A 15137-nucleotide genomic window follows, 5' to 3' on the forward strand; every position below is an offset into this window, starting at 1 on the left:
ATTTTCCAAAATTTAAGAAATACATATATCCCTGTATTTAAAAAAAATCTTGCTGCAAAGCTTTGCATTTAAATAGATAAAATTAGTGCTTCTTGAGACTTTCCTGGTGGCTCAGTGGTTAAGAATCCGCCTGCCAATGCAGGGGACATGGGTTTGAGCCCTGGTCCAGGAAGATCCTACATGCTGTGGAGCAACTAAGCCCATGCACCACAACTACTGAGCCTGTGCTCTAGAGCCCATGAGCCACAATTACTGAGCCCACGTGCCACAACTACTGAAGCCCGCAGGCCTAGAGCCCATGCTCTGCAGCAAGAGAAGCCACCGCAATGAGAGGCCTGCGCACCGCAATGAGAGGCCTGCGCACCGCAACAAAGAGTAGCTCCCGCTCGCCGCAACTAGAGAAAGCCCGTGCTCAGCAACAAAGACCCAAGGCAGCCAAAAAAAAAAAAAAAAAAAAATAGTGCTGCTCTAAAAATCTTCTGATGTCCAAAGGAAGTTACTCCAAGAGATCCTGTGCTGCTCTGTCTTTTTGGTAATTCCTTGGTGACTTTGTTTTGAGAAACCAGTTGTATGATTTGTAAAAATATTCATCAGTTTCAAGTTGCATTGTTTCAGGAGGAAAGAAATTGAGGGTGTAAATTCATCTTGGCATCTGGATGTTGGAAGAAGATCAGGTCCTCACTTGTTACACGGGTCTATGGGCGAGGTGTTCTGTTGACTACAGCCAACAGGCAGGTTAGTTTTGAGCATGTATGAAGTTTTCAGAGGAGACAGTATTTAAGAATTTTAAATGGCTAGCTAAGAGTTCTATTTATATAATATATATAATATTATTAACATAATATTATATTATATATTTTAAGCAAGAGATACTTATAAATATTTAGGAGAGAAAGATATTGGAAAGGAATTTAAAAGCAGTCTTCTCTGGTTTTTCTGCTTAAGGTCAGATTAATTTTTATTAAGACCACATGGCATTTGGCCCTGTAGTTTACAATTATGAAGCTCAAGAAAGGATTATACTGCCTGAAATAAAAATACAGGGGGGTAGAAAGAGTGATTGTTCTCAAACAATGCAAATATGTTAAAAATAATTTTCACGTTTGAAATGTGCAATTGCTATTAGCAATTCTTTGTGACTTTATTCTCTGTAGGTCCTTCTCTATGGTTCGCACTCTGCAGCTGTACTTAGGGATCGGCTGTGTTCCCCAGAATCATAAAGAATTAGTTTCTTCTTTAGCAGGAATCTGGGAAGCATATGGTCTTATGCAGATGTGCGCATGTGTAATGCTTCTTTTTCTCAGAGTTCAGACAACGGCATGTGGCTCATGGCTCACTTTGTGTCTGTCCAATGTCTGTTCCATGTTTTCCAACTTGGAGGAAGCAGAAATGAAGCTGCTTCTCACCTCGTTACTTGATCTGTGGAGAATGTACTATAATGACTTGATGGTTTGTATGGTCCCAACAGGAGTCATAAAAATCTTAACTTGTATGATGTTTTGAGACAAAATTTTTTTTGCCTCATTTTCAATGAGATGACAAGATGTAAAAAGGAAACAAGCTTCTCAACAGCTAAACTAGTCAAAATCCTAGCCTTGTCATTGAAAGTTTCTAGAGTTCTGAAAATCTGCTTCCATTCCTTAGTGATGCAAACTTCCTGGTTTATTTGTTTTACTATGATTTCATCTGAATATTATTAAAAACTGCATTTTTATTTGAAAAATTATGATTGTAATCACCTCCAAGTGAAAAATATGGAATTATCTTTAATAATTACATGTTATTAGAAAGAGATTAAAAATTTTAGTAAAATATCTGATTGTGAATATCTCACTTTTGAATTTATACTTTGGTTATCTGGTAACTATTTTGAAATGGTTAAATGCTATTATTGTCATAATCTTTTCAGAAAATGTCTTTATCTATACTCTCTGTTTAAAAGTCTGGGCTTTTATCTACATCACCACAAATTTAAATATACATTATGATAGGTAAGATGATCCTTTGGGACATAGCTGCTCGAGATGATAAATCTGGTGTTTACCAGAACATTCTTTAAAAGCATCCTTCGTATTCTTTTATAAAAAGAGTGGCATAGAAAGTTGTTTTGAGGTGTAGAGTATTGATTGGCTTCAAGGTTGCTGCAGCAGTTTGAGTCTAAGAGTTTTCTGGCTGCCTTCATGACAAAAAAAATTTTCTGTAACTGAAGTATAGTTGATTTACAATGTTGTGTTAGTTTTTGTTATAGAGCAAAGTGATTCAGTTCTCTATATATGTGTGTGTGTGTGTGTGTGTCTATATATATATATAAACTTTTTCACATTCTTTTCCATTATGGTTTATTACGAGATATTGAATATAGTTCTCTGTGCTATACAGTAGGACCTTGTTGTTTATCTATTTTATGTATAGTAGTTTGTATCTGCAAATCCCCAAATCCTAATTTATCCCTCCCCTACCCCCTAGACAAATTTTTAAATAGTTCATGTTCAGGAAGCAGAGACTCAACAGGGATTTGGAGTAACACAGAATTGCTTTAAAAGACAAGCCAGATATTGAATATCATTTTAAAACTAGAAATTTATCTTTGGTGATCTAAGTTGTTTTCATTTTTCACTGTTTTAGGCACCCAATATGGTTTCCATTGCTGTAAGTCTTCTCTGGAAATTATGAAAAGAAGGAAAAAAATTCTTAAGCAAACAAACGAAAAATACGGAGACTAAGGTTTCTTAATTTCTTATAGCTCTTATCTCTCCTTGGGAATATTTGTATTTTAAAAGAGAAACACATTTGTAGAACATGTGTTTAACTTAGAGGAATCACATTTTCTGATGCAAAATTTATTGTGTCTTGTAAATAGGAATAATATTTGGAAGCGAGAGGCAGATATCCTTTCCACATGTGGTACCTTTAGGAGGTACCAGATCCACAACTAGGTTCCAACTAGGGCTGAAAAGGTCACATTCTATTCAGCTCACATACAATTGAGATGTATTTTACTATCAGAACTCTTGCTTCCAATTACACCTGTGGAACCAAAAATAATTGGACAGATATAGGTCTGATTGTCATGAGTAATATAAATTTGTACAATAAAACCCTTTCTGGACCTCAAGATCCACATCTATATAATGGGGCTAATTATATCAAACTATAGGACTGTTGTAATGATTTGGAATAATTCAAGAACAAAATAGTTTGTCTGGAATATATTAGGTACTCACTAAATGATAAAATATAATAGATATAGAGCATAGTCTATTTTTTGGCATGATACTATAATACACCAGGCATTGTGCTGCATGTTAAACTCACAGGAACTTATTTAATATTGTCAACAATCCTCTGAGGCAGAGGATACTTAAAATTATTTAAATATTATTTAAATTTTTAAAATATTTTAAATTAACCTAATTTTAGATATGAGGAATTTAAAGCTTAGAGATATTAACTTGTCCATGGTCTCATGGTTGATGCTAACTATGGAACTGGGTGTAAAACCAGGATTAAGAGTTCTTACCCACTAGAATAAACAGTCTCCATTCTGACATCCATCTACCTGTGCTGCCCATAGAATTCATTTCCATGTCAGCATTATCCTGTTTTTGTAATGATATATAAGGATACACCTTATAAATTTATACTTACTCATTCTAGATTAGATAGGTGGTTATTATTTACTCTACTTATCAGATCACAGGTGGCAGCTTTGCAGTTCACTATCTAAATCTACTACCCGATGTGGAATGGCATAAGCTGCGGGACCCTGCGATACAGCATTTTAGTCAACTGAGAATCTAAACTCCTAAGTTGTTGATTCTCTTTGAAAAACATAAACGTGAAGGATAAAGAAAATTCCAAAATAAAGGAATTGAATAACTGGAACATTTGCTTTCTGTGAGATGATGGCAAAATGATGTTTGACAAACTGGTAAAATATTTTAGTATATCTCTTTTAAAGACCTAAGATTTTGACTGGAATTATTAGAATACTTTTGAAAATATTGAAGTCTAGACAAGGAGCATTAGGAATAGAGATTCCATCAACCCTGAATGAAGCAGGTGAACCCAACAATAAAGTTGTAGCAACCATGCTGCCTAAGATTTCTCTGACCATGTGATGACACCAGCTGCTCTGCTAAAAAGCCTTTGAAAGTGTTCTTCTTTTAACCTCCTGGGATATTTCCAATTTCAGCTCTGGATATTTCTTGGCATAGAAATTTTGGACTACAATTTATCTTTGTACTGGCAGGACAATTCTAACTCATGATCCTGAACTTGGATAATAGAGGATTATTGGCAGGGAGAGTTCTGTGGTTGGCCTTTAAAAGCTTTTCATTTTCCTGTTTAATCAATCCCTTGATTGTTTATCTTTCAGGCATAAGATAATATTTTTGCCATTCTCCTTATTTGGATAAATTATTTGTATTTTTATTCATGTGTGAAAGAAGCATAACAATTTTTTTCACTAATGCATATGCATTATGTAGTATGCCAGAAATAATGGTGTGAGAATAACTTCATTTTTCACCTCTTGATGCACTTTTTTTATGACTAAGAGGCCCCACTGGACTTTATATTCTGTTCTTCTTGTTATGAAGAACATTCCAGGAACAACTTTTTTTAAAACTATGAACAGATTATTTTGAGTCAATATATCCTCAGCATACGAGCACTTTTTTGCCATTTCTTTCAAAACACCTTTATTTGGGAGAGTCAAGCATTTAATTTCTATCAAAAGGTAAAATTTTATTTTGTAGATTTATCTTATTGATCTCTGAAATTATGAAACACAAAGATGCAAGATGAAGCAAATTCTGTGAAAACAATGGCTAGCATAAAATATTCAATACATTTTTATTAATGACACCTTAAGTGATTGTGTTGATACTCTCTATATTTAGCTGTTACTTATTTGGGACCAAGATTAACAATATATTTAAAATGTATTGTTTAGTTTCCATAGTTGCCTAAAGATTTCAAGGGAAAAACAGGAATCATATACAATTTATCCTTTTTTTGTTACATGAACACAACTATTATGTTATCAGCATGTTAAGTAGAGATATACATGAAAATACAATTATATATATATATATATATGAAAATTGATGCTTTCAATGAAACAAATACTTTAAGTAAGAAAGTAATACTTAGGCTAATTTTTTGCATGTGTTTTATTTTTTGTTTTTGTTTTTGTTTTGGTTGTATGGTTGGCTTTTGTGCCTAATTTCTCCAGATGGTCAGTTTTCTTTATATCAGAAGATAATTGTTGTATTATCCAACTCACCTGGCTGGTATAGCATTTTACAATTTGTAATGAAATAGGTCAATTCTTGAATAGAGGCAGAGCAATTGATTGGATGAGAATTCTGTCACTTTCATGTTCTTAGACTGTTGGTCTGCCTAAGACTGTGTAACTTCTGTAGATAGGCTAAGAAATTTATTGGTTTTCCTCAGCTATTAAAGTAGGAAGAATATTGGATATTCCACTCATCTGAACACTGGATGAACATTACATAAGTGGATATGAAGTGATAAGTCAAAGATATTAAACTCCTAAAAATAGCAAATGAAATATTGATTCTTTTAGGAATTTTCTCAAAACTGAAATTGGACAATAGAAGTCAACCATTGTATTGACACAAAACAACATTTCTGAAATACTTAATTCTATACGATTTTCAGAATACATCTTTTCTTTTAATAATATGCCTAGGGCTTCCCTGGTGGCGCAGTGGTTGAGAGTCCGCCTGCCGATGCAGGGGACACGGGTTCGTGCCCTGGTCCGGGAGGATCCCACATGCCGCAGAGCAGCTAGGCCTGTGAGCCATGGCCGCTGAGCCTGCGCGTCCGGAGCCTATGCTCCGCAATGGGAGAGGGCACAACAGTGAGAGGCCCGCGTACTGCCAAAAAAAAAAAAAAAAACAATAATAATAATAATAATATGCCTAAATAATTTTTAAAATTAATTTGTTTATTTATTTTTGGCTGTGTTGGGTCTTTGCTGCTGCACATGGGCTTTCTCTAGTTGCTCCGAGCGGGGGATACTCTTCGTTGCACTGCGCAGTCTTCTCATTGCGGTGGCTTCTCTTGTTGCAGAGCACAGGCTCTGGGGGTGCGCAGGCTTCTGTAGTTGTGGCAGGCAGGCTCAGTAGTTGTGGTGCACGAGCTTAGCTGCCCTGCAGCATGTGGGATCTTCCCGGACCAGGGCTCAAACCCACGTCGCCTGCATTGGTAGGCGGATTCTTAACCACTGCACACCAGGGAAGTCCCTGCCTACATATTTTAGAGTGAAAATGGATTAATCTATAAGTAATGACTTCATAGAGTTGTAACAGGTAATATTCCATGATTGGTGTCATCATTTTGTAAGTATCAATACTATGTTTCTTTTAGATTTTGCTTAATGCAATCTTGAGACCTCTAATCTCCTACACATAAGACACATAGTCTTTAGTAAATAGTTATCACATTTAAATGAAAAAGTAAATCAACCCCCACTTTACATTGTTCGTCTGAAATATTGCAGCATAGATATTTAGCTTATAGGGATGTAGAGGAAACAAAAAACGTAAAAAGTACTCTCACATTTCTTCCTTGATTTATTTACACAGATGTACTAGAAGATCCAATTAAAGAAGAACAACTAAAACATAATTATTCTATTTTATAAAAGTGATTATTAAAAATATCTAAAAGATAAATGAAACCTATTTTGTAGTTCTATAATTAAAAATATATAAGCCACAGTAATACAATTTATTTAACTTTCATTAGTTTAAGGAAGAAAACTGTACTTTACTTTTCACTGATTAGATTACAATTGCTATAATCTAATTTTGGAAAAATTTGGAGTAAATAGTAGGCTCAGGCCAAGCTGAAACTGATAAATGCATACCATACAATGCATGTTACAGAACAGCCTAGGAATATGAGAGAATAAAAATCACCAATAATTCCTAGGCATTGTGGTAGAATTTTGCCTGAAAATCAGAGTCATTTTGTTTGTTCTTTTGGCACCTCACCTAGGCAGACTGGATGGGAAATAATGATATTTTGGTTTACATCTGGGGAAGAGAGTCACAATCATCTGAAGCATCAGGAGCAAGGAATACTTGATTGCATAAAAGGAGACTGAGTAGGAAAATATTCAGGACTAAAAACTTCAGATTTATAATCAGGAAAATTGAAACTCCCAGATCTGCCCAGATCGCCTTCACTAGTGATAAACCCATTCCACAGCTGCTGTGAGTATTGGCAGATAACTCCCAGCTGCTGCCTACTCCACCTTACTACTGCCATCTCCAGGCTTTGGCCAATAGCTGACTGAAATGCTCTGACTGAATTAACATATAATTTTATTCAAAAGTAATTTTCATTGTATCCTCATTGCTGTGTGAATACTTTAGCTATTTGTTGCTTAAGTATCATTAAGAAACAAGTACAGCCACTAGATTTCACAAAAATCTTTGATTTTTTCTTTAATAAATATAATTCAAACCATCTGAAAGATAAAAGATTAGCAAAAGTACAATCTAAATAATAGACTTCCCAATTAAGAATTATGAGACCCCTAACAAGAAAAGTGTTTAAATAGCAAAACTTCCCTCTGTCCTTCCTTTCCTAGAAATATCTAGTCATACAACTACCTCATTTCCAATTTTAACAAATTTATTGCTGTATCTATGTTATATCTGTAATTTTCAGCGACTCTTACCCAATAGTTAGGTAAGCAATCTTATCTGACCTTCTGAACCCAGAGGTAGGGATCCTCTAACTAGAAGAAAATAAAGAATGCTTACCCCAGTTCCTACAGAGATTCAAAGACTTTTGAGAATAGTTTTATCATATCTGTAAACTAATTCTTTTTATTCCTATTATTGAGATTTATAACTAAGGTTTTAAGTATAGAGAACACTTTTTGTTCATTTTCAAGTTTAAGCACTATAAAAATTATTCAAGTTATGAATGAACCTCAAAGGAAACTGAGTGTACTTGAACAGTTATACTTTTGACTGCTGTAGCAGTTATCTATTGTCCCAAAAATGTTGCAAAAAAGCAACCACAAAACCTCTGTGACATGCAACAATATTGTAATAAATATTTTTGCTCATGGTTCTATGTGTCAGCTGGACAGTCCCGCTGACCTAACCTGGGATCATGGGGTTCACTCCTGTCTGTAGTCAGCTGTTCATCAGCTACAAGTTGGTTTTTCTGATCTTGGCTAAGCTTTCTGTCATGTCTAGGCCTCGACTGGTACAACTATGCGTACTGGGCTCTGTTCCTTGTTCTAATAATGAAGGCAAAGAGCAAGAAGAAGGAAATGGAAGTGCACAGGCTCTGCTCACATCAAATGTGTCCTTGTTCCATTAGCTAAAGCAATCACGTTCTCAAGCTCAGAGTCAGTATGGGAGGGCATGACCAAATGCTATAAAACTGAAGGCCGATAATGCAATTAATCTCCTGCAATGGGCTGCACCTCAGCTTGGACTCTTAATAATATATTTCCTTACCACTGCTTTCTATTTCAGGGTTCACTGGTGAGCTTAGAGGAAATAGGGAAAATTTTTCTGAGGTTTGAAGGAAGAGATGTAGCGAAATATTAAATCTGTTGTCTGAGAATATGACATAATCACAGGATCTTTATTTTCTTAGGAGGCAAAACACCCCAGGATGAGTGAGGATTTTTTACTGAGGTTCAAAAAAAAAATCATGATGTAAATAAACTTATTTCAATTAAATCCAAAATGTATAAATAATTTACTATATACCAAGTATAAGTACCAATTTGGTAGATGCTTGGTATTAACATTCAAGGAATATGTCATAAATCAGTGTTCCTCAAAATTTAAAGTACCTTTGAATTGCTTGAACGTTTTGTTAAAATTCATATTCTGATTCAATAAGCTTAGGATGAGGCACAAAATTCTTCATTTCTAAACAGCTCCTAGGTTGAACCCAATATTCCTGGTCCATAGAATACCACTTTGAATAGCAAGGTCATAGATTATACCTACAAGAAACAGAGCCCAATATGGGTAATGAAAGTGAGGCATGTAGACAGATGTTACTCTGGGTAAATGCAATGATAGAAATATATGTAAGAAAGTGGAACTGAAGGGAGAGGACTTAACTGTGTTTGCATTGGAGCAATCACTACATGAAGCTACCTAATACCACAGCATACTGAGGGAGATACAAGTACTTCTATACCACCGGAGTGTGATAACAACAGGTTAGGGAAGTTATTACAATTGAGTATTTGCCAAATCATGAATGTAGTTGATGGGAGCCACCTATCCATCTACAGACTTAAGGTAGGCAAGTCACTTGATTAGATATGCTTTATAATATCTTCAAAACCAAACAAATAAACTAATAACACCAAGGGAACAACATCTAGGGATCCAAAAAGAATGAGCATAGTCCATTAGCTGTTTCTGACAGCCTGAGGAGGAATGATAGTAACCGGAGTTATTATTAAGAGAGCATGAGCAGAAAGGAAAGAAACATAAGGGAAAATCTAAGATTGTAATCATTTGCCTCAAGTTACTTTAACATGAATTCTGTGAAGACCCTCAGAGGTCATTTATTTATTTAAACTAATATTCAAAAATATTTCTTAAAATCTAAACCATGAACAATGAATTGCATTTTTTAGAATAGATTTCCTATTATCTGAAGGTCTATTGCAGAGCACTTGTAAAATAATTATTATTCACTGCTGATAAGCATAAACTCTTGACAATATGCAGACCAAATTGTTTGTATTTAAATAGCATGTATATATTACTACCTCTAAAGAACAAAATGTCTTTAGTATCATAGTCTAAGATAGGTAAAAACAAACTCCATAAGAGGCAAGTTTTTCCTCAATAAATGACAACTACTTTGAAGAGCAAGTTACTGGTGGTCTAATATAATAAATGCAGAGATAAGTACTTATTTTTGCCTGAAACTGTCACAAATGTATTGGGTAATTTGCTTTCAGAAATGTTTATAGATATTTACTACCTAATCTTAAAAATAGTTATTGTTTCCAGATAAGAATTATTAAAAAATAGAAACAAAAAATATTTTGCCCGTCTATGTAATATTTTATACCTAAAATTCATTTACCTAAGTATTATGATGGAAATAAGTTCATTTTGAATAATCACTAAATAGAGCTTTCTACATACTCTGTCACCATACGCTCAGGCAGAGATAATCACTTATTCATCTCATTAAAGGGAAATAATTCTTAGAAAATATTAATGTTCATTGCTCTATTACTCTCAATTTCTCCCATTAGAATCTTGTAAGCAGATTTTAGTGATGCCTGGATAGTCATTTTACTGCTATTTTGTGATTCTCAGTATAGCCATTTATTCATGCACCCACCACTTTATTCCATAAATTACTGAGCCCTAATTGTGGGCATGGCATTGTACCAGGCATTCTAGAGCAGAGAAAGTTGAATAATTTACAGTTTCAACTTTCAGTGAGCTTACAAACAATGAAGGCAGAAAACCTACATGCAAAATATGGTAACATAAGGAAATAAGATTGTGAAGATAAATGGATCACTGCAATCATGTGAAATCAAGTAAGATTTGAAGAAGAAGATGGCATTTGAACTTTAGCTTGATATATAAATTATATTTGAACAGATAGGGAAGGAGAAAGGACAAATCAGATGAACAGGTTACTAAACCAGGTAAAAGCAAACAGGTAAAGCTGAAAAGTATAGAGCAGGTTTGGGAGAAAGAGACAAACAAGTAGCTGCATAAAGGGGAAAAAGGGAGACAAAGTAAAATGGTATATATATATAGTGACCAGGTAATAGTAGGTATTGAATGCCAGCCTATGAATACTCACTTTACATTGTAGAAAATGAAGAGCTATGAAAAATGTTTGAAAAAGTCATATCAAGGTCAAGCTATGGTCTTTGAGACTAGGGTGTAGGATGGATTTTGTGGCATTGATCTTGGAGTCAGGAAGAATAGGCTCTCTAAAAAGTCTTAGCAAGAGAAATGGGAGTTGAATTAGAGTAGTTACGCTGGAAATGTAAACAAGAAATCAGATGAGAGAAATATTGTGGAAATAAAATCAATATGTCTTAGAGACTGGAGGAAAATTGGAGAGGCAAAAGCAGGAGAGAAACAAAAGTCAATGATAGGCTTGTTATTTCAGTCCTAGGTGGCTAAGAATGGTAAAATAATTAGCAACAATATGGATTTAAGCAGAGACATACCAGAATGTGGCATGAGATAAGTGAAGACTGAAGTGTTAAGTTTTTTGGCTAGGAGATTTGATTTGAGAGGTATAAGCAGTCTAATGCAGCAGATCCCAATCCTGGCTGATTATCACAGTTATTAAAGGAGGGTTTTGACCCAAACAAAACAAAATTATAACAAGAAGTCAGGTTCTATCCTCAGGAGTTCTCTTTCAGTAGGCCTAGGTTGCATCATGGGGTTCAGTATTCTTAAAAAACTATTCCAAAAATCAATCAGATTTGGAAATTATAGATCTATATAACACTGTGCATGGAATGATTAAATAATAATGGTACTTAGACTATTCCTTTCTCTTTCTGGGAGGAGGTAATGCAGAAAATATAACAAAGTCATTTATAGCTTAGAATCCATCAAAAAGTAATTGTTACCTCCAAAAAGGGATCTAAAAGTCTTTTTTTTTTCCCTATTACAACAGAACACTCAAGAGTCGTATTTGACAGTAAACATAAACAAATGGTGTATGTTGGAGAGGCATAGCTGAAGAGTGCTATGCAGGTGTTTCATTGATAATTGTCATAGAAAAACAACACTTTGCAGGACATTATGGAGGGAATCAGACTTCTTCCAAAATCAACTAATAATAATTTTGTACTTCAAAACTACAAAGAAAGACACATAATGGGACCAGAAATAAAGCTTTAGAAAACACAGCAAGAGAAAAAGAATTGAGGAAGTAAGAAGATTAAACAAAGGATAATTACTCATATACTGCAAATTAAATTGAAAAGAGTTACCCAAATGGTCAAAACTATAGATAATTCAAAAGGTAGGACTGAGCAGGTTTTACTGGAGTTCCATGTTTTTAATGGGTTTTGAATAACCAGTTAGGTGTAGAAATTCAATTATCTACAAGAGATCAATTAATGTGTAGTGGCTATTAGGTACTCAATAAAATACCTGTTGAATGTATACAGATCAAAACCAATACCATCATGCAATTGTGGTTGAGAAAGATTTCTGAGACAAATATATATAAAGCACTAAACATAAAGGAAATGATTAATGAATTGAACCATATAAAATTTAAGGACTTCTTTTCATCAAAAGGCATTATTAAGAGAGTAAAAATGAAGAAAATTAAGAGAGTGGAAAAATATTTCTCTGGCCCAAATCCAAATAAAAATTTAAAGTTCTTAATAAATTAAAAGTTCTCAGGAGCAGTGGGTTACCCTGTGCCTGGCAAAATGGAGCTTGAGGCCATGAGAAGATACACCAGCCCAGTGAACCCAGCTGTCTTTCCACATCTGACTGTGGGGCTGTTGGCCATTGGCATGTTCTTCACTGCCTGGGTCTTCATTTATGAGGTTACCTCCACCAAATACACTCGGGATATCTACAAGGAGCTCCTCATCTCTTTGGTGGCCTCACTCTTCATGGGCTTTGGAGTCCTCTTTCTGCTGCTCTGGGTTGGCATCTACAATATGAACTCCCAAGGGTTCCAACCAGGTGGCTTAACTGAATCCCTGCTTTTGTAAATTCATTTTTTTTTTTTTTTGCTATGCTGGAAGTGTCCCACCTGCTGCTCACAATAAAGGCAGATGTGTGACCAAAAAAAAAAAATTCTCATATCCAAAATGCATATAGATAACTCCTACAAGTCAATAAAAACATAGAAAAATGGACAAATAAACTGAACATTTATTTTAAGAAAAGAGAATATCCAAATGGTCAGTACATTTATAGAAATATATTTAATCTCATGTGGTAAATGAACATTAAAATCACAAACAGATACCCCCACATTCCAATAAAAATAGCTAAAATGAATAAACTGATTATACCAAGTGTTGATGAGGACATGAAGCACATAAAACACTTATGCAATGCTGGAGGAAATGTATATTGATACAATCATTTGGGGAATCTGATTGGCATTTTCAGCAAAAGTTAGAATATGTGTACCTTAGGACCTGGCAAATTCTACTCCTAAGTGTATATCCAACAGAATTTTGTGTGTATGTGATGTATGTAAATAATGAATACTCATAGCAGTGTTATTTAGAATATCCCCTGTTGAAAATGAGACAACAGGTCCAAAATGGAGTCACTTGTGCAAAGCCCCATGTCAGCAAACCAAGACTTAATACCTAAGCTATTGCAGTTTCAGCCTCTCCTAGGAACATAATCTTAACCTGTCAGTCTGGAATTTCCTGGTCAGCATTAGGGAGGTAAGCTGCCTGATAGACCCCTGCTTTTCTGCAATGAAAGGTGACCTTGCCTGCAATACTCTTTTCTTTGTTTATGACTTTTTTGTTCTACTCCTTTTCTGCTATTTAAAAACCTCTCCTTTTCTCCAGCTCTTTGGTGTGTTTTTCTATTTTGTAAGTAGGATGCCTCCATTCATGAATTCATGAATCACTGAAAGAAAAGCCAAATGGATCTTCAAATTTACTCAGCTGAATTTTGATTTTTAACACTTGAAACTGGAAACAACTTAAGTGTAATGCAAGATTAGAAAGAGTAAATAAAACATGACACATTCATACAAAGAAACACTATACAGCAACAAAAATAAGGCACTATTGTTACATGTATTAAAATGGATAAATCTGACAAATATAAAATTGAGAGAAAAAGAAAAACACATAGGAATGATTCTATGTAAATGAAATGCAAAATCCACCAAAACTAGACTTTGGTTTAGAACTCAGAGCAGAAATGATCTCTAAAGAGGAAGTAAGGCTAGTAATTAGGAGAGAAAAAGAGAGGCTTCTGGATTGCTAATAATATTTATTTCTTGACCGTGAAATTGGTAACACAATTGTTTAATCAATGAACTTTGATGATTTGTTTGTGTTAATGTGTCTATGCTTAACTTAAAAATATTTATATTTAAATATTGTGTTTCCTAGAGAGTGACTAGTTTCTGTGGTTTCATGTATTAGTTAATTGGTGCTTAAAATATTTCACATTTCCCTTGGGTGTACACTACTCTTAATCTAAGCCATTCATCTTTATCAAAGTTGGTTAGTAAAACACTAAAATGACCATTAAAAGAATGTAATGGAAGCTGCAGGTGGGATTAAAATATTTGTAACACATATATATAACAAAATGATCAATACAGAATATACCAGGAACTCCAAACGGTCAATAAGAAAAAAACAGAAAAACCCATATGGGGATTGCCAAATGCCCAATAAATATAATAAAAGGTTTTCAACCTGGATGAAAGTCAAGGCAATGCAATTTGAAACCACAGTATAATACCACTAGACAACCACCAGAATGGATACATTTTAAAAAGACTGACAGTGCCAGTGATAAGATGTGTGGTAACAGAAACTCTAATACTCTGCAGGTGGGAATGAAAACTGTTACACCACTTTGGAAAACTATTTTGCATTGTCTAGTAGGGTTGAAGATAGGCCTAGCCATTTCATTCCTAGGCTTCTGTCCCACAGAAATGCACATACATGTGCACTAAGGGATATGTATAAGAATGTATCATTGGTCCTTGGCATCACCCATGGCTTACTATACAAAAGTTAAATGAAAGTAAATTAATTACAGATACTTGCAACCACGTGGATGCATCTAAAAAAGAAGATGTTGAGAAGTTGAGAGGTCCAGGTCAAGATGGTGGAATAGGAAGATGCTGTCCACACCTCCTCCCATCAAAACTATCACTAATATAGAACAACTATCTATGAGAACACCCTGAAGAATAGCAGAATAGATTTTCTACAACTAAGGATATAAAGAAAAGGCCATGTTGAGATGGTAAGAGGATCAGAGACATGGTCTGGTTAGAACCCACACCCTCAATCCAGCAACCCACAAGTGGGATATCACAATTGTGGAGTTCCTCCCCTGAAGAGTGAGGGGTCTGAGGCCCACATCAGGCTCCACAGC

The 15137-nt window shown here is 34.8% G+C and overlaps 1 protein-coding gene across 1 annotated transcript; it reads left to right on the forward strand.

The window, feature by feature from the left end:
• Positions 1-12443: 12443 nt before the first annotated feature.
• On the forward strand, positions 12444-12757 carry LOC309798658 (dolichyl-diphosphooligosaccharide--protein glycosyltransferase subunit TMEM258-like; the record flags this gene model as incomplete). The annotated part of the gene is made up of 1 exon (XM_082611174.1): positions 12444-12757. Exon 1 carries the CDS (start codon positions 12467-12469, stop codon positions 12755-12757), a length of 291 nt encoding a protein of 96 aa, XP_082467300.1. The 5' UTR covers positions 12444-12466.
• Positions 12758-15137: the final 2380 nt, after the last annotated feature.

This window comes from Mesoplodon mirus (genome assembly GCF_964341445.2).
Source record: "Mesoplodon mirus genome assembly, chromosome: 2".
NCBI lineage: Eukaryota > Metazoa > Chordata > Mammalia > Artiodactyla > Ziphiidae > Mesoplodon > Mesoplodon mirus.